Here is a 19,670-nt window from a genome sequence, read left to right on the forward strand (position 1 = left end):
AGCTACACTACTTAGGGAATACAGCTGTACAGGTATTTTTTTCAAGTAGGATAAGCATATTTTTTTTTTTCCTTCAAGGCTTTAAAAGTAATTCTGAAGTTAAACTGAGCCACCCAAGTCAGAAGGCAGGATAAGAAGTAACTTTTGAGTTGTCTATCCGTTTTGGAAAGTCATAATTTATTGTAGTGATTATTTAAGCATACACTATGGTATCAAAAAAAAGCCATAACATGCAGACAGGAGACCTCTTAAGGAGATTTAGCAGAAGCAAATGTAGATTTACATTTCACCTTAATATAATACTATTTAGAAGCTGATAGCTGATCTTAAGTTCCTTTTTGATGCTTGGAAAGAACATGTATGCACATGAATCACATGAATCGTTCAGGAATTTAAGGCAATTTGCATATTGAGATAAAAAACATTGGATTAATAGATTTATGTTGTGCCCAAGATGTTAGCTGAATTGAAACCATTTACATATACTTCATCTCAAAGGACTGAGTCATAAATAGCAGCTGCTCCTTGATAAAAATACAGTCCTGAGAACAAGCTAATAGCAATGCTTAAGCTATGACATCTTCCATGTCAGAGTATAAGCTATTTTGGCAGTAAGGAGCAGCAGTTACCAGGTGTTCAACAGGCAAAGGCATTCTAAACATGCAACAGCTCCCAACAGAAGTCTGAAATTACTTCCAGTATCTTGCTTACAATAGTTTATTTGCACGCTGCAGAAAAGATCAAGAAATCCTGCTATGCATTTGTGGTCACTAATAGTTCAAACACAACAACCAAGGGATACAACGTAAGGACAGGCAGCAAAAGATGTTTCTCCAAAAAGAAAAAAAAAAAGAGGCTTCTAGTAATTGGTTAGATTGTTTGCAAGGTAATTGGAACACCCATCCCTCCCCAGCCTCTGGGAATTACTCCCCATACTATACCTATGACCAAACAACACTGGAGTGTTTAAATTCAGTGCAAGAAGAGTAATTTCAGGACATTTAATTTCACTCTAAACAAAAAGAAAAGCTTATCTATATAAACATCCGAACTCCAACATATTTGGTACAGTGTAATGAAGTTACATAGATTTCACCCTCAGAGGTATGCTCTTGTAGTGATCACCGGCATTCCACAAGTGTTTGAAACAGTATAATATGGTAGACTCAACACTTTAAAAAAATTTATTCAGCTGGAATTGGAACTCCCTAACATTCACAATATAATTTAGGATGCATTTGTTACATGAAGAGCAGATAAAAGACTTAAACAGTTTCACATACCACTTAAGATATTCCACATGCTCCTTCCCCACCTACAAATACTGACATGTTGGTTTTGTGTTTTTTGTTTGTTTTGCCTTAAGAAATATTCAGTTCATCTTGTCTACCTGACCACCTCCCCCATTCCTACAGGAACAGACATATGGTGATAACAGTGAGAGGATATGGGACACTGTCCTATCCAGTGTTTGGACCCTGGAGTAGGCCTAGCTATAAAAATAAAGAGTTTTGACAATGAGCTGAACATGAAGCACTTCCAGCAATTGAGGCAAAGCTGCACTCAGAAAAAAAGCTGTACAGTCAAGAAAGGAAAGCATCAGTGGGTGAACAGAGGGGAAAGGGGATAGTCGTCTAACCCCAGCCCACCCCAATGACCCATTAGCTTTACGAAAAGAGTTCAAGAACTAACAAGAACTATTATCTGCAAGGTCTGCAGGATTAAATGCCACATTAGGACAATCCACTCCGAATCCTAGATCATTTATCAGCACTTAACTGGGCTTTAGCCATGCACAGAGTGCATATTCCAGAGACCAACTAATTCCTTTCTTGCACCCCTTCCTCTCTCCCGCCCCCCCCCCATGACCCCCAGAAGAACAGAGTTGGAGAGTTTAGCTACTGGTTTCCTCACACATCCCCCCTTCCCATTTTTTTTCCTTTGTGGGAAGAGGTATTGTCAAATATGTTAACAGCTTTTCTTTAAACAATTATTAAATTTTAAGGGATATATATAAAGACATTGGTGCATTTAGGAATTTACATGTTTGTAAAAAAAAACTAGTTATAAAACTGCATTTTTATCATCTAGCACTTTCAAGATTCATTGTTATTCCTCACTAATTAATATATTAAATTAAACCAAGGTTTGAGACTGGTAAAGTTCTACCAATCTACTTAAAAACAGAAAAGAATATTTAAAACCAAAAACAAAAAGGTTAGTTATGTTACATTCCAAAATCCACAGCCCATTATATTAACTGCATTCTTTCTACAGGAATGATGTTCTTTAAAACAGATGATTGCAAATATTGTACTGCTAGACACTCCATTACATTGGATAGTGTGACTGGAACCTGTGGATGGTGAAATCTTGAGGTTTGTCCAAGTTTCAATGTAAGGTGTCCAAGGTCCTCTCCCAGAACCATGTTTTGAAAAAAAAAAAAAGAATCACAGATCAAGTTTATGATTTTTTTTTCAATCTTTCCTTGGCTTTCTGTTTCTGGGTGATCTATTCACAGTTTCTTCCTCCTGCAAGAAAGTTGTAGAAACATCAAGGAAATCTAATCTAAATTTACTCCTGAAAACCTTTTTGAGCAAGCCCACAAAAAACGTTCAGCTCTGTGTTACCAATTTCATTTTTGGAAGGACCTACTGCTGTTACTACCCCTTCCTTTACATACATGGTAGACATTCTTATTTTCATGGTGCACGTACAGATATTTGCTGAGAACACTTAGATTCTGCTGCTGTGAAAATCTATTTAAGCAACACTCCACCCATTTTATTTTTTTAAGTTAGTCATTATATGTCAATGTGGAGCACTTAAAAGGTCACATCCTGACTGCACACAAAGCTGAATAAGCCTTTTGCTTCAAGGAGATGCATTCCACGCAATCCTACCCCTCTCACAATGCAGGGTCTATGGCAAGAGCCTTTAGCAAGGTTTCCTGCTTTGCTGAGGTTGGCCACAGCAATTCCTATTCTGCATGGCAATTAAGTTCTCTGGAGTTCTGACAGTGGAAAAGGGTATCACATGAGCCAGGTTAGCTTTTAACACATTAGTGAGGCTTGTTCTATACCAAGAAAAAAATCCACAATGCTTCCCTCAAAAATTAAGTGTTCTCATACCTCTGATGCACGTTTCCTGTCCTCTTCCTCATCTTCTTCCTCCTCTTCCTCTTGACTAGCACTTCCTATATCAGCATCACTTTTTTGCTTCTCTTCTAAGAGAAATTAAAAAAACTCATTCATTCTCTTGTCATTAAGACTTGCCACCTTCAGTTCACCGATAACTTGATACGATGTCTGCCAATCCTCTTTCATTCTTTCAGATAATCTTGAGATATGAAGTTATATCTAAGTTTGCCTACCTAGCTTCTCCTCGTTTATTTCCTCCTCCTCCTCCTCTTCTTTGTCTCCTTTGTCCTTTTCTTCTTCTTTCTCCTCACTCATCACATCAGGCTGAGGAGCATCAGTCTTTTTGTATTCTGCAGCACTTGGCTGCTTCTAAAAAAAAATTGCCAGAACCAACCAGTTATACGTGAAGCTAAGGCACGTTAAGTAGAATGTTTAAAAGGATTCAGTGTATTCAGAGGAAATGCATACCTTCCCAGAACAGCAGAAAAGGACAACAAGGAACACCGGCAAAGCCACAGTGAGGATGTACACTACCCAAAGCCAGGGACGCTCTTCAGCAGCTGCCATCATTTGACCCACAACACCAGGCTAGAAGATAAAATGAACCATTAAAACTCAAATTGCAACAGTTAAATTTGAACTACAGAATTTTCAAAGACTTTCTGCAACGTTGAACATATTTCATACCTAAAAGAATTAAAGCTAGCCTGCACAAGTACTTCCTCCATGGTTTATAAATTAATAACTAGTCTACAATTAACAGCACAACTGTCAGAGCAAGAACCTCAGAAGAGCAGTAAAAACTCACTGCCATTTATAGGAACTATTACATGCTGTAATTACAAATTGAGGTTCTGAGGTTCTAACGAGGATTATCAATCCACAGCCTTGGTACACATAAGTATATATTGATAAAGACCAAACAAGAATAGCAGCAGTGCTCCTACTGTTCCAGTAGGAAGCACACAATTAAGCCTTTATTTCTCACCTCTGCAGCACCATCAGCTGCCTTTTTCAGTCCCCATCCATCATTAGCCCAATCATCAGCCACAGCTCTTTCAGTACAGATGATGAAGTTGTCAAAAAAGATGTCAGAAGTCATTGACCATAGCTCAAGTCCCACAGCACTGAAGGGGGTCATCTTGAAAGGCTCCAGGTCTTCAAAGAAGTCTGGGTTTGGGATCTTCCTGGGTTTCCAAATCCCCTAGGAAAGACAAGATATTCAAGCCTTACCTACTAGCATACAGGTTGGATATTATTTTTCAGCCCATTTCAGCCAAAAAGACCAATGCAAAGAATCTCAGAATCATTCATGTTGGAAAAAAAAAAAAAAAAAACTAAGATGATCTACTCCAACCTTTAACCTGGTACTGAGAAGTCCACCACTAAACCAGGCTACTAAGTTCTACATCTACACTTTTCTTGAAGACCTCCAGGGATGGTGACTCAACCACTTCTCTGGGCAGCCTATGCCAATGCTGCACAACCCTCTCAGTAATTTTTTCTAATAGTCAACTTAAACTTCCCCAGCACAACTTGAGGCCATATCCCCTCATTTTATTACTTGGTGCTTGGGAGAATAACCAAATCTCCACCTCGGTACAACCTCCTTTAAGGTAATTGCACTCAATTACGGTGTTTATAAATGTGACTCTTCAGATTCTGGGAATCAATTTTTATTTGTGCTACAAAAGAGTGAAGTCAGGTTAAAAAGAACTTTGTCCACTTGAAACACAGGAAGTCCATTACAGTATTTTTATTCTTAATTACATCTGCTGAACGTAAATCATTCTGATTTTTGGAAGGAAAACCCTGCACTGCCCAGAAGTTTACAAAAATGAAGAAACCAACCTGATAGTTCACGTTATCAATCATAGGAGGCTTCCATTTGCCTTTGTAGTTTGGATTGTCAATCATTGGTCGCTGCCAGGTACCACAGCCAGGAGCTGACTCACACTTAGGATTTGCAATTTGAGGTGCCTCCCATTCACCATCCATATCCTCATCCCTGTAACAGCAACTCAGTTTTGAAGTCTGTCCCTTGTCTTCACCCAGAAGAAAGCTTATAGCACATCTGATTTCCAGGAAAACTAAGATTCCTACTATAAAACATAAATACTGAAACTCATAATAGCATAGGTCTGAAAAAGATACTGCAGAAGGGAGAGGTGTTTCAGGAAGCAGCTTGAAAGCACAGAAGCTCACGAAAAGCCAGTCCCTGAGCACAACCCCCTCCCACTGCAGTACACAACTACAAGATGAACATCCCTGACCTATTCAGCTTACAGTCATAGGAAAGAACAGTTGACAAGTACATAGATGAACAGAAGAACACAGGATACCTACTAAGACCAACTCTGCCTCCTGCTTTTGAAGCAGGATAGCTTGAATGGACAGCAACTTTGATAGTGAGCAACAATGAACTAGCTATTCTCACACTTGTTAAAACCAGTACCAAAACCATGAAATTATTGCTGTCATTTGCAACAGGCAGTAAACTTACCAATCTTCAGGCTTCTCAGCATCAGGGTCTGCTACATATTCTGGCTCATCATCCAGCCAACCCTCTGGTTTCACAGCATTTTCATCAGGTATTTTTGCAGGAGCATCCTCATCCCTTGGAAAAGGAAGTCAGTATATTAACACACAATATGCAACAAGTTCTCAACCCCAAGACACGATTCTACAGATTCCGAACATGCCCACTGATCTAGATTACCAGCCACCAATACCACGTTTTAAGAATGAAGTTGCCTTGCAGCCTGTTACCTATATACAGTGCCTCACAGCACAGTCATGGCTCTAAGATAATACTCATTTTTAAAGCCAATCTAGAAAGTAGAAAGGGCACATTGCAGTAAATCCCTTGGCCTAGCAGCCACTGCAAGCATGCATACAAGCTCAAAATTGAGTCTATGGTTCACAAAACACAGGTTCAAGCACCCCCTCTAACATCTTACCAGTCATCTGGCTTAACAGCATCTGGATCTGGGATTTTGGGTCTCTCATCCCAGTCCTCAGGCTTCTGGTCATTCGGGTCCTCAATCTCTCGGGGTGGATTCACAGGAGGCGACATATCATTTAGCAAGTTCCCACTGTTGACAACCGTTTGATCAACCAGTATTTCAAAACTATTATCAGGATTCAAGACTGAAAGGAAAAAAAAAGTCAATGCAGCCATTGCACATATAATACAAAGCATGCTTCACGAAGTATCACTGATCCCCACTGTACCCTGTACCCTCCAACAATCCAAGCTACCATCTACCTAACAACTGTTCTTAAGACTCATTAAGAACCTTTCCCATGTCTAAGTGTACTTAGTACTGATATAACACATCTCACCTTGTGAAACTAAGATTTATTGAATAGTGCTTTAGCAGTAGAAATAGTATTTATTCACATCCTGCTCAAGAGTAAGACCCCCATTCATAATCCCACTGCTGACTCACAGGGTTTTAATTTCTTTATTCCTTTCTGCCTTTGTAATGGAACAGACACAGATGCTCAAGTACTCCCACAAAACACATTTAGGCATAGCTATTGCCAAACACTGTACTTTAGGAACCACTGATTTTGTCTGGTACTGTGAAAGAAGTGTGAAGACAAACACTATCCCCTTGCCCTCTCCTCTGCACCTGGAACTGTGCTATCCAAATCTAAAGTACAGAATTAATCAACTAAAATTAAAAGCTACAGAAAACTGACTTTAAAAGTTAAGTACTAAAGCCACTGTTCCCAAAGAATGCAAGTCTGTTGGAAGTGGTAGTGATTTAATCTCTCCTCTGCATCTGGAGTTTATTAATATCCCAAATTACTAGAGGGTAGCATTCAAGCATTATACAGAGGTTGCTAATAATTCTGGATATACTTAGCGTATCACATTACTTGTAATAATTAAAGAATAACTGAATTTCAGAAACAGTTAAGCTCAAGGTCTCATGACTTCCTACATGAATCAGAACTTATTGCAAGGAAGAAGCAAGCGTTTATACAGTAAGACTAATTTTTGCATTCAGAGCTTTCAAGCTGTATGCTGATACAAAGATTTGTTTGTTCATCTGGTTTGAGTTTTTGATTCAGAAAACTTAGTAGTAGTTATTAACATGCATAGTTAACAGTCACCATACCCAGAGTATAAAGGTGTGTCTTCTTATCAGTAAAGTAGGTCTTTAAGTCTGCATCTGGACGCTTCGCATGCTTCTCCTCATATTTGCCAGTCTTTGGGTTTTTGTGTCGGAAGATGAAGTGCAATTTATAGTCCTCTCCACATTTGTCAGGGCCAAACATGATTGTATATGGAGTTTTGTCATGGAACTGATCCTTTAAAAGGAATGCAAAAACAGTGCCATTATTTTGATACAGCTTCAGCCACTTCCCACCATAATACCTCCTGAATCACTAGAAACTGATCTGCAGCTTGGATATCAAGACAATGAAGTAGCCAGACTAAAACTTGCATCACAGCTACAAGCTTCTAGAGAGAAGACCAGAATTAGCCTAAGTTCTTAATTTTGCACCTTCCCTCAACTCTAGAGGGAAAACAATAGCTATTCAAGTGTTATCAAGAAGGTAAGTAATTCATTAAGTTGTGACAACAGTATATATGTACATATTTTTAAACATATCTCTAAACTGCAAAAATATTTTATGAAAGTTATTAACATACATATATCAGGTACTGCTAATAATGAATTAATAGTGCGGTGAGATGCTTCCATATAAAGGGATAAGCAACATTAGAAGTGAGGCCAAATTGTATTTAGTTTATACACTAAGCTGGTATATCGTTTCAATTTAAGACTTAAATGAATATAATAATCTCACCTTTGAACACTGCAAGTCTATTTGTTTTGGACAATGTTATCTTGAGATTCAATGCACATATGAAACTGGCTAGACAGCTTTAAGTTTGGAATCTGTTTTAGTAATGAAGCTCTAAAAAGAGCGCAGAACAAAAGGAAAAGGAAGGGTGATAACTCTTAAAAGGTACTTCCCATGAAGTCTAGGAAAATGACTAAAAGAAAATCCATAGTTTATAAAAGCCTAAATATATATACACTGACCCAGCAGCAAAGCTTTGTCTGAACAGGCTAAAACACTCAAGACAACTGTATTACTGGGAGGAGGGGAAGTGACTCTTTAATTTTTAAAAGATGCAGCACTGTCTCTTCCATTGAGGGCACTTTTAAGACAATGAATTCACAGGCCTTTTACACAGCAAATTCTTCTATGTGTGTTTCTGAATATACAAGCTTGTATCTAGTCCAACCTCAGATATATATATATGTAAGTATATCCAGTAACTGACAAGAGAGTTCAAAGACACAGCAATAAATGCCAGATATATTTTTAGTTACTTGCATGAATCTGTTTTAGAAGATAAAACAATATTCCTTTTAGACAATGGCTTCCAAGGAGGTTTCTACACTGGCTACTCTGGTAAGGTACCTCTTCAGTTCTAGAACCTAGGGAAATCTGAAGTGCTGTAGACTTCCAAGCTCTAAGAAATGCTCAGCTATGGGAAAACTCTGAAGTTGTCACTCAAGAAGCCAGGATATTTCAGTATTTCTCATCTCTGACTGAAAAGAGTGGGAAAATGCTGAGTACAAAGGTTGGGAGATCAAGCCCAAACTATGCCCCACTACATTTACTGAAGAGGTTTCTCTAGGAAACAGCAAAATAAAGCAAGCTTTATTTCATGGATAATGCTTAGAGTAACGGCACTCACCAGGTTCAATTCAGGGGTCTTAGAAAGCAACTTCACATAGGCCCCACCACACTCTATTCCATTTTGGAAGTTTACTTCATACCTAATTTTAGTTTTGGACAAAGAAGTAGAGAACATGTTATACACCAAGAAAACTTGCTTCCACAATACATGATTGCAACTTTCAAGTACAAATTCAGAGTAAGACTTCTGTTGTTTGTTTTAAATCAAGAGTCAAGTGAACATTAAGAACACATGCTGCACTCTAAGGACTAAGCAGATATTCATAAGGGCCTGTAAAACAAGAAGAATCAAGGATTTAGAAGCCTTAACCCAACAAAAGATTAAAGAAATTGAGTGCTAGTCTAAAATATTATAATCTAGAAGTAGAGAGAAAATGCTTTTCCATATGTAAGAGACTGCAACAGAGATTAAGGCAAACCGTATTTCCCCACAACAACTACAGCGGACAACTCAATTTGCAAGATGACCAAAGTGAGAACAGTTGGGTCCTAGGAAGACGCCCTTTAGGGTTATAAGCATACAACAGTATATTTAGAGATGCCAAGGAGTCTGAAAAAGGCAAAACATGTCTGTCAGGAATAGGCTAAGTATGCTCGATCCTCTCTCAATGCCAGCAGCTGGAGTGGGTGACCACTTTATTTTATTTTTAGCCTTGTATTTTGAGCCAAAAGCTAAACAGTAATGCAATGCAAAGTGACCGATTCATTACCTTGTACAAATATGAATTAGCTTACTCAGTTTAAAACTGATAAAGTAATATCCCACAACTCAACTGTTGCCACCGAAAGTTTTTTTTCCCCTGCTTGCTAGTCTAACATGCATGCAAGTAGAATCTTCTACATCACTCATGGCCCAATAGGGCTATAACTATTCATCTTCCACAATAGATGGACTAAAACAAAGGAAGGAGGAAACAAGTGCACCTCTACTACACTGCCCACCTTCGAAATGGGACAGTTTACTGAATAAGTACACTGAATTTCATACAGATGAGGTCTCGTCCAAAAAGACAAAGGACTTCTATGATTAACAGTAGTAAAATCAGTTGTATGTCCTTGTTAACGCAATAAATCAAATGAAGTCTAGAGACTGGCTATCAAGTTTAGTTTTCAGAGACTACCTTCCTTTACGTGCTTCAGAGGGAGCCATGCTGTTCATAACTTTTACACTTTGGTTATCTAAATTACTATTTTATACTCTTACACAAATAGTATAATAGGTTATTATATCTTGTGTCATTTAGACTTCTAGTCAACAAAAGCTCTGTTATGGAATAAACCTCAGCCTACTATGTCACCCTTGAAATAACAGAACACCAAGTTATCTTTTACTTACTGTATAATAAGGGGCTTGGTATCAAATACAAAAGGCTTTGAAAGTTTGGATGAAATTGCATGATGTTTGGCTCGGGTTACCAGTACAAGCCCTTTGTCTCCTGGAAGCTTGGTGTCCTTCATGTCTTGGACTTCCCATTTACCTGGAGGGAAATTATCCAAACTCACTGGATACAATCTTCACTTAGCCCAGTTCCAAGCATGAAAAAAATCAGCACTTTTGCCTCCTCAAATTATTAGTTTAACACCTTCACTAAAATTTTAAAACTACAAAATGGCTATTTTATTTGAATCTTTTATCTGCATCAGAACCACACTTCATGTTGTTAGCCACGTACACAAATACCCCCCAATTTTCTTCAGTGAATATAATTTCAGCAAGCAATCAGAAAACAGACTTGCACCTCTTCTTCACATATGACAAAGGACACCAGAAACATCTATCAGTCAGAAAAACTGGGTAGTACTCACCATCATACTTGGAGATTTCATCATCTGTATCATCTTTCTTGGCTTTGGAAAGGATCCATCTGGAAGACAGACACCCAATGGTCAGAAACCCATACTTTTTCACCACATGCTAAAACTGCTCTTAAAGCATCCCAGTGTCCTGATCCCCTTAGGAGTTCTATCCCCAGGCATACAAAATTTTCTGCATTTTCCATTTCCCACCCCACCGTTAAGTAGGATCACTGCCTCAGTGCATGCTCTTCAAAAATTCTTACTATGGAAATCCGTAGAGCCTCAATATCTTCACATTACCTGAGCTACAAAAAGTTAAATGAAAATCATTTAAAAGTTACACAATATATGGCTCATCTCCCCCCATTATTAGTACCTAAGGATATATTAATTTGCTTCAGCACTAACAACCAGCATCATACAGTCACTGCCAAAACCCTCCCTAACCACTGCCTGTTAATGTGATTTTGAGTAACAGGGTCTAGAAAGAATTTTGTTCCCTTTCACAGAAAATTTTGGTTTATTACATTCAACCATCTCTCAGATCACACTCACCCATCCAGAGTTCCTTTATCAAAGGACTCTACAAAATACACCTCGCCAGTTGGGACGGGAGCCCTGTAGGTTACCTACGGGAGAGGAAAAGGGATTTACACACCTTTCAAGGCACATTTTCTACCTTAAAGAACAGGTACATACAGCTCATGTTCCCCATCTACACTTCAGCACATTACCTGGAACACTCTGGCAGCAGAAGTACAGAAATTATGTAAATACTGCTGCTTCTGCCAAGCCATTGTGCTCTTCTCCGCATCTAAAACTGAAGTATGTATTTAGCTGGAAGCATTAATTCCTGATACTTCAGATTTCAAATCCTGATATAAGTCTTCAAGGAAGGAGATAGGGTCAGATGAGAAAGAAAGGGAACAGCTAAGCTTAATCCCAAACATTACTCCCAGCTAACACCTTTAATAGCATCACAACACATTAAACATCAGCAAAGTAGAGAGAACTCGCATCAGATTCGCAGTGGCTACAACACAAGCAGTAATTGATTTTTTAAGAGAACTTCCATGCCAAACCTTTGGAGTTGGAGGAGGACTGCTAGTTTCAGGCTTTGACTCTTCCACCTCCTCAATGCCATCATCCAAATCATCCTCGATATCAACTACGTCATCACCGTCATTGTCATCATCCATATCATGCGCCTGGACGGCAAGAGTCCCAAGAGCTAACAGGGCCACGTACAGTAACCATTTCAGCTCCATGATCTGAATAAGTAAGGCAAGGGAAGAAGTCAGGCCAGCACCGCACGCAGAGCAAGGCACCAGCTCTCAGTTCAAAACCAAGCTTCGGGGACAACAGGTGAAGTGCCTCGTCACACCACTGAAGGACAGGTACAAACTTACCTTCTTATCGCATCTGGCTAGTTAAGACAACTCAAGAAGTTGGAGAGGAATACAAGATAAAAGTGAAGTATTCAATACAAAACAGATGCTAACAGACTGGAGGAGCCTGTGGACAAGTTGTTCACATCCCGCTGCAGAAATGTCAGCGCAGCTCCTCCACTGCCAGCCCACAAGCAGAACTGCACATACCCAAGTCTGCAACACCCCAACTCGCACAGCTACAAAAACCTGAACAGAAAAATCTTGTTTCTGCTTGCGAAGAACTCTAAATGCATCATGCTGGGTTATTTCCATTGAGTTCACGAGTTGAAATACAATTATCTACCTCTTTCAAGCACCTATGGAACAATCAATCTTTTATCTCCTGTTCAATATTTTTCTTCCTTTCCTATGCAGAACACTGGCACTTGCATTCATCGGTTGCCTTCCCCATGCTTTATTCTGGAATTACTGCCAACAGCCATCGATATTACCGGCAGATGTCTGTAAGCAGCTGGACACTGAGGCAGACCCAGCAGAGAAATTGTTGCTGTTCAATGGACAGTTAATTTGATCTCTAACTTAACAAAACAAACAAAAGAAATCTAATACAGAGACTTTACAGAATTAAACTACCACACCAATTAATTTATAAGGTGCCCAGCACATTATGCTGCCTAAAAGGTAGTGGACACCTTGACAATCTGTAGCTCAAAAAAATCTCTAAGTAAAATAGGCTTCAATTTGACTTTCCTGCTAAAAAAATTACTTGATCACTGCACCTTTATGCTGATACAGAAGGCAGCACTCCTTCCATGCTGCTTGTAGTTTTACCCACATGCATCAACCAGGAAAGCAGCCTGCTCTTTTGAATTACATTCCAGATTTTTCTTCCAAAGTCAAAGTTTTAGCTAATTCTTTTTTTTTTTTGTTGAAAGTCATTATAAAACTAAACATCCTCTCCTTCCCCTACATTCCTGCCTCAGGCTATAGCCCCACAGATTTACAAACATAACTTAAGCAGAGTTATTAAGGCCTGTAGGGGCATAAGTTCATGCTAGAATTTTTTTAAAAACTTTCCAAAGCATGTTTGGGCAACTAAAAGCACTTAGTCTTAGAAGCTTATCAGCACTACCCACTATACCAAAACTCCACTGCATACCAGATCTACCATTCTTAGATTACTCTTTAACTTGCTTCTAATGCAAAGGATGTTTTTTAATTACAACCAAACTGTATTTTAGGACCTGTCGACGTTATGTCCAGTTTGCCACTAGAGCAACGTGCAATCGCAGCCCGTTTCCGACCAGTGATGCCCTGAGGACCACGGGCTCAGCACCCAGCCCTCACAGCCCAGGCAACTGCAGCAGAACAGCCCTGGGCCAAAGGACACAGCTCACAGCATGAGCAGCTGACAAAAACTAAGTGTTCCTACATATAAGCAAAGCCTGTTATTAGTGTTTGTTTTTAACTTTAATGCTGGGTACAGGCAGAATTGAAAACAGTTGCAGAGCACATAGCAGCTCATAGATATTACAAATTTGGGAACCACAACACAAAACCAAGAATAAAAACTGTCAAGCAAACATCAGTGCCACTGGAAGTTCACATTCCTCCTGCACAGACAGTACACTCTCTGAATAAACCCACAGCCTACAGCAGAAACCAGAAAGATCCTGAAACCTCATTTGAAAAAGCGATCCTCAGAGCCCCAGATGTGTGCTGTGACCAAAGCGACTACAGACGAGATGGCACAAGGACACCTCTCCAAGGGAAGGGTTGGATTTTCTCTTACCTTGCTAAGAGAGCCTCACCAAATATATTCTTAACAGAGCTAAATTCAGGAAGATTTTGCCCCAAGTTCTGTAACCACTTTCACATTACATTAGAGCGATCACTGCACTGCTCATAAGGGTGATATGAGCAAAGCCACCTTAAAAGCACAGCAAAGTTAGAGGTAAGCCAATGCCTTCCTCTTTTTAAGAGGACGCAGTTTTTCCATACCTCCTCCCAAGCGATTTAGCATGCAAGTCATCTCTTCAGTAACCTCACCAAGAGCAATGACATTTTGGTGAAAGATACCAATCACCTCCCAACCTTCCCGGCAGCACAGGCTCCGTACTGAATTCACACCTACTTGGCAATCCCACCCCAGCCAGAACCCTTCAAGCTTCTGTCAGTGGCAATGACCTTTGGCAAACGCTAGCACTTCTTGTTTAGTAAGTGGCAAACCACACAGCCTGGTATTACACGCAAGGGCATCCAGAAATCCTCCTGTCAAAGCATTCTGGTAAAACCAGTCATCACCACCAGTATCCCCCACAGCAAGCACCATCACAGGCAGAAGTTGATCCTGAGACACCCACAGGGATCTACCCAGGGGTCTGCATTTACCAGTTATCCCTCTGCTTGAATTTGGGGCTTGGGGAGCCTCACTTGAAGCTTCAAGTACTATCTGTGCAGGATCCCCAGCAAGCTTTTCTTTTTCCAAAAGGTACAAGCACCAAGAGAAGCTAATCCAGTTTCGTATCCTTGCTTCTTTATAATCATTGGCAAGCAGTTTTCGCAAGTTTGTATTCCTATAGAAAGCTGTTTAGAACACCTCCTACGTATTAAATCATTCCCAAATTGTACATAAGCTCTCATTCATACACCCCAGTATGGACTGGTAGCACGTTCAGCAACTAGCAGTTGTCACGGCAAGCTCCTTATTCTATTAATCCCTAACAATACGCAAACTAAGTTATAAGAAATAAAAGACAGCATGTCTTTTAGACAAGAGCGATTTAAGTAAAACACACATTTGGGATAAAGAGCTACATCTGTCCATAACACGTATTGCTACATGAGAAGGTTTCAACCACAGTTAATCCCTGGGGACACAACAAGCAATTATGTCCTAGTAAATTGCATTACTCATAAATAGGGGACAGTAGAAAGGGAGAGGAGGGGGGAGAGAAAAAAAGACTCAGTTTTTATACAAAACAGGCTTAAAACAAATTTTAGGTGGAGCTTTGAGTTGCTAGCAAGTACAGGTGCTCAGCCACCTAAAATGCTAGCCTCCAACAGCACAGCCACCTACTGCGTGATGGCCAGACCCCTCCTTTGAAGAAGCGTCCAGTTTCCAAGCATTTACCAGCAGCTATTTCTGAATCTCTGCCTGAACTTCCTTTCTGTAGGTTTCACTGCATAATATTTCTGAAGGTTAGCGTATTTCTGACCATGCAACTGCCACCATCCTTAACAAAGGAAGCCTTTCGTAATAGGTGAGCTTCTAAGTCTCCGTTCCACTGCAGCGCAACTCACCTTCACCATACCACTGTCCCAAGTTGAAGATTATTAGAACTTCATCTACCTTTTTTATAAATGAGGTCTTCTAGACATTGCAGCAGTTTTCCCATCAATGCTAATAGTGTGCCAACGTAATAGCACAAAGCACTGACTTGGGAGAGCTTTCAAGAGCATCGGAGCTAACAAATCACTTTTCTGTCTGCGTGCCTATCCACAACCAGCTTCTACACGCTGAAAAGGATAAAGGACATTTAAGCACTGTTCAACTCCTGACTGTCAGAAGGCTGAACGAAGCGTTTTCCCCTGGAATTTACGGGGCAGACACCAGAACATTGGAACAGCTGCACTGCAGAGTTTGATTTTTACCATGGTAAGAATTAAACCAATTGGACACAAAGAGACAGGATCAGCTTCTTGCCATAGAAGCAGCGCTTCCAATGCAGGATTAAGTGATTGTTGCCTTCAGGTTCCAATGCTTTCAAGACTGGCAGCTTCAGAGATTTATTCTTACTTGGAACTCCTTTTCTGAGGAATAAAACCTGAAGTTTTGTGATTATTGGCATGACCCTGGAAGCACTTGACCCCATACAGCAGCTGATTATCACCACAAACGCGTGGGGGGAAGGACAGACAGTAGGAAGGGCCCCACAAAGGATATTCAAGTCCTTCACTATCATACTTCCAGAACATACTATTTAGAAAGTTTCTTCCCTGACAGGTTAAGCAGAGCCTGCAAAACCAGTTTAATCATCTCCTTGGTTACAAGTCTATTTGAGTGGTTCATCAAGCCAGCTCTTAGCACTGCATATTTCAGAATACAGAACCACACCGCGATTGCTACTACATATACAGCTGACTGAAGTGGCTTTCTCCTTTTTTAAAGAAATTAACAGTCAGATGAAACGCGTGTTGCAAAAACAAGACACTTGCTGCAGAACTAAGCATTGAAGGGGGAAAACTGTCTGCATCATGCAAGTTGTCATCAGCTACACCTCAGCAATTTAACCGGGAGAGCATCACTGCCTTTTATTTCATCAGTCTGAACTGACAGCTGAAACTGGCCTAAGCATGTACAAGCAGCAAAGGTTACTAGCTAAGCCCCGTGTTCCAAAAACTGGATTTCCACATGGTATTTGCAGTGGAAGCACAACTGAAAAAATAAGCACAACACATCGTCATGCAAGAGAAGAATCATGAAGAAGAGTTTAGAGGCATAAGAGATTCATCTCAGCACACAAAAAAAATGCAAAGAGACCAGAACAGGAAGGCAGAGAGACAGATACCCATTTTTTCCCTCCTCAAACTACATTTTTATCATTTCTGAGCAAGGACTTGGCTCCCTGCTTGATAGCACACCAGTTTCCTAAAGTTAGAAGCACTGAAGCAAGAGGTTCCTCTTTGCCATCTCAAGATGCCTCCACCTTCACGTCCCGGCTCTTCTGCTGTGCCACAGGAGGTGTTCACACAACCCAACAGTGAACCAGCAGCTGGCAATCCTCCTGCTGTGCTGCTTTAATTCTTCATCACTTCCCCAGCCTAGCACACAAGAGCAGAAGGTGTTGCAGGCCAAGTGAAAGCACCATGAAGTAAAATGAGCAAGTGGCCAAGGATAAAGGAAATTAAGCTGCTAGGCGCGGTGTCAGCTCAACGCCACAGCATCACGTGCGTTTCTGTCAGACAGGCCTATCTTTAGGCAGACTTGGGAGACCCACACTTGAGGGCAAAGCTGAACCACCAACTTCATGGCCAAGCACCGTAATTTCAGCAGCCAGTGAATTACCTCACTGCTGCTCTGAGAGGGACATAATGAAATTACGCTCAAATACACGCAGCAGCTCATACAGTGCAGGCACTATTTTCTCCCTTAAGTGCTTGGTTCTGCAGTTAGACAACTTCCAGCATCGCCTTGCTTACAACAGGCCAGAGGCTGAAGCTACATGCGTGGGTGGGTGTTTTTTTTTCCTTTTTTTTTTTTCTTAAAGTGGGGGGTGGTTAGGATATGCTGCTCCTTAAGGCTTGAGGGAAGTCTCCTAGGAAGGACTGGCCAAGCCCATGGAGACCCAAAGTCCCACAGAAAAAGGGGCCCTCTGTTTGGGTTGCAAGGAGCACAAACTAAGTAAGAGATGAGGTGTGAAAGGCGACAGCAAAGCTTACTTTTAATAAGCATTTTGAATATGCCAGTTTCTAAAAATAATGTACAACAGTGCACAAACAGCAAGGGAGGAAACACCATGTACTGTGTGTCAGCAGAGAGATTCCCGCAGAACTGGAAGTCCTTGGAGGACAAACACAGAACTGCAAGGCTTTCTGGCCATAAAACAGATGGACTGCAAGGGAAATTATGGTAGGTGGGGAAAGATCTGGAGGTGCCCCAAGATCCTTCAGACCATCATGCCTAGGAATCAATTCAAATTCGCCTTGCTACAGAATTGACTCCAGCAAGAACAGGCTGCCATTTCGATCACTGCTGGAGGCAGAAAAATGAAAGGCCAGAAAAGGAAATAAAAGGAAGGGCTGAGTACAAGTCACAGGGTACTCTCAGTAAAGGATTTATTCATTTACTCAGGAGGAAGTGCTGCAACACCAAATGAAAGGGTAAGCTTGCAGCCTCTGCTAGATTTCTTACTGCTTAGCATTAGGCTTCCCATCCTAGGAGGACAGCTGATACCAAGAAGCAGTTAACATCTTATACTCAGCTTGGCATGTGGTGCAGAAAGTGTAGAAGCATTCCTTCCATTATATATATATATATTTAAATGTAAATATTCTGGTTACTCTGATTAACTTAGAATAACTTTAGCATAACCTGTATTTTAACCAGTACCTGTAACTATGTTAACCTGTACATTATTATAGTCCTGTTATCTCCTTATAATATTTTAGTAACACCTCAAACCACAGTGGATGAGATGCCCCATAAAACCTGTACGTTAGCTACGCTTGACAATGTTAAGTAACACCTAACAGATCCCAATCAAATTTAGGAAGGAGTTTTCCACAACGCTCTGCAGAAACATTGCAGCGTTAATTACATTAACAGCTTAACGCCCTATTATACTAACACTACCACTATGAAAGCCCGGAGCTTTACCACTACTACAGCCGCCCGATGCAGGGCCGCTTCCCTTCAGGCTGAGCTCCCCCGCAGCCCTTCCTGCAGCCTAGAAAGTTCCCGGCCGCAGGGCTGCACGTGAAAGTTCATTCTTTGAGACCGACACTGACAGGGGAGCAGCGGACTAGAACTCAAGAGCTTTTTTTTCATGTTACAAGCCCGCAGAAGGACCCCTGGACAGCGGCCCGAGCTCAGCCCTCGGCCCCACACCGCTCCGAACGGAGACGAGCTCAGGAGGCCGCAGCTGGAGCTCTGCGGCCCCACATCTCGCAGGGTCGTCCCCCCGCCCCAGTGCTCGGCGGCCCCATTCCCCCCGGGCCTCGCTCCCCCTTCCAGAGCCTTCCGCTGCCCTCCCGCGGCTCCGCGCCGCCCTCCCGTCCCCCCCCACTTCCCCGCGGCGGCTCCACCGAGCCCGGGCCCGCTTCTCCCGTAGCCCCCCCCATCCCCGTACCCCTCCCCATCGGGGCCCAGCCGCCACCACCACCACAGGCCTCGGGGCCTGGCCTCCCTCCCGCAGGACCCCGGGGGTGTCCCGAGCCAGCCACCGGTCCCCCCGCGCCCCTCACTGCCCCTCCCCAGTAATCCCGGCTGGGGGAGGGGGGGAGGGGGTCACCCGCCGCGGGGCAGGGCCCCCCCGCCGCTCACCACGCCCAAGGCCCAGCACCCAGCCGGGGCCCGGGGAGCCGGGGCCCGGGGAGCCGGGGCCCGATTTCCAGTCACGGAGCCGCCCGGTCACCGGAGGGGAAGGAGTGGGGGGAGACACTCACCAAGCGCCCCCCGCGCCACCGCCGCCCCCAGTCCTCACCTCCGTCACGTGGCCCCGCGCCCAGCGCCGCCGCCGCCCGCCCGCCTATCTGCCGCCCGGCCCGCACCGCCCCCCGGCCCACCTCTCGCCTCTTCTCCCATTGGTGGAAACAACGCCCGCCCGCCCGCCCCGCCGCCGAACCGGAGTTTCGATTGGCTGAACGCGCCGCCGCTCACCCGCCCGCCCCGCCTCGAAGCCCTCCCCTCCGGCGCTGCCCTTCGTGGAGCGCGTCTATTGGTCGGTGCGTTGCAGGAAGTGCGCGGCGGTTGGCTGCGGGAGGGGAGGCCGTTGGGGTGTGGGAGGGGTCCTCAGCTGAGGGGGCCGAGGGGGCCGAGCTCCGGGGTCCTCGACCAGTGCAGGCCTGGGAGGCCTGGGCCCCGCGGTGTGAAACAGCAGAACTGCCT

At 42.5% G+C, this 19,670-nt stretch overlaps 1 protein-coding gene across 2 annotated transcripts; it reads right to left on the minus strand.

The window, feature by feature from the left end:
* Window positions 1-701: 701 nt before the first annotated feature.
* CANX (calnexin) lies at window positions 702-19,336 on the minus strand. Of its 2 annotated transcripts, none has more exons than XM_035338424.1 (15): window positions 19,267-19,336; window positions 11,753-11,941; window positions 11,226-11,299; window positions 10,680-10,738; window positions 10,210-10,351; window positions 8,872-8,953; window positions 7,271-7,463; window positions 6,101-6,290; window positions 5,644-5,757; window positions 4,992-5,148; window positions 4,129-4,344; window positions 3,609-3,728; window positions 3,374-3,509; window positions 3,132-3,226; window positions 702-2,531 (listed from the first exon to the last, which is right to left on the minus strand). In XM_035338424.1, the coding sequence occupies exons 2-15, from the start codon at window positions 11,936-11,938 to the stop codon at window positions 2,478-2,480; spliced, it is 1,818 nt and encodes a 605-aa protein (XP_035194315.1). In that variant the 5' UTR covers window positions 11,939-11,941; window positions 19,267-19,336; the 3' UTR covers window positions 702-2,477. The 2 variants fall into 2 exon arrangements, with proteins under 2 accessions (XP_035194315.1, XP_035194316.1); XM_035338425.1 differs by having other exon boundaries at window positions 19,229-19,335.
* Window positions 19,337-19,670: the final 334 nt, after the last annotated feature.

Source organism: Oxyura jamaicensis, chromosome 13, assembly GCF_011077185.1.
Source record: "Oxyura jamaicensis isolate SHBP4307 breed ruddy duck chromosome 13, BPBGC_Ojam_1.0, whole genome shotgun sequence".
Classification (NCBI taxonomy): Eukaryota; Metazoa; Chordata; class Aves; order Anseriformes; family Anatidae; genus Oxyura; species Oxyura jamaicensis.

Coding starts and splice junctions, on each gene's coding strand:
- CANX (XM_035338424.1), bottom strand. CDS start 11,938: ATGGAGCTGAAATGGTTACTGTACGTGGCCCTGTTAGCTCTTGGGACT. Junction 10,352..10,679: donor TGAAATCTCCAAGTATGATG/GTGAGTACTACC, acceptor ATTTCCCTCCAG/GTAAATGGGAAGTCCAAGAC. Junction 4,345..4,991: donor TTGATAACGTGAACTATCAG/GTTGGTTTCTTC, acceptor TGTCTTTCCTAG/GGGATTTGGAAACCCAGGAA.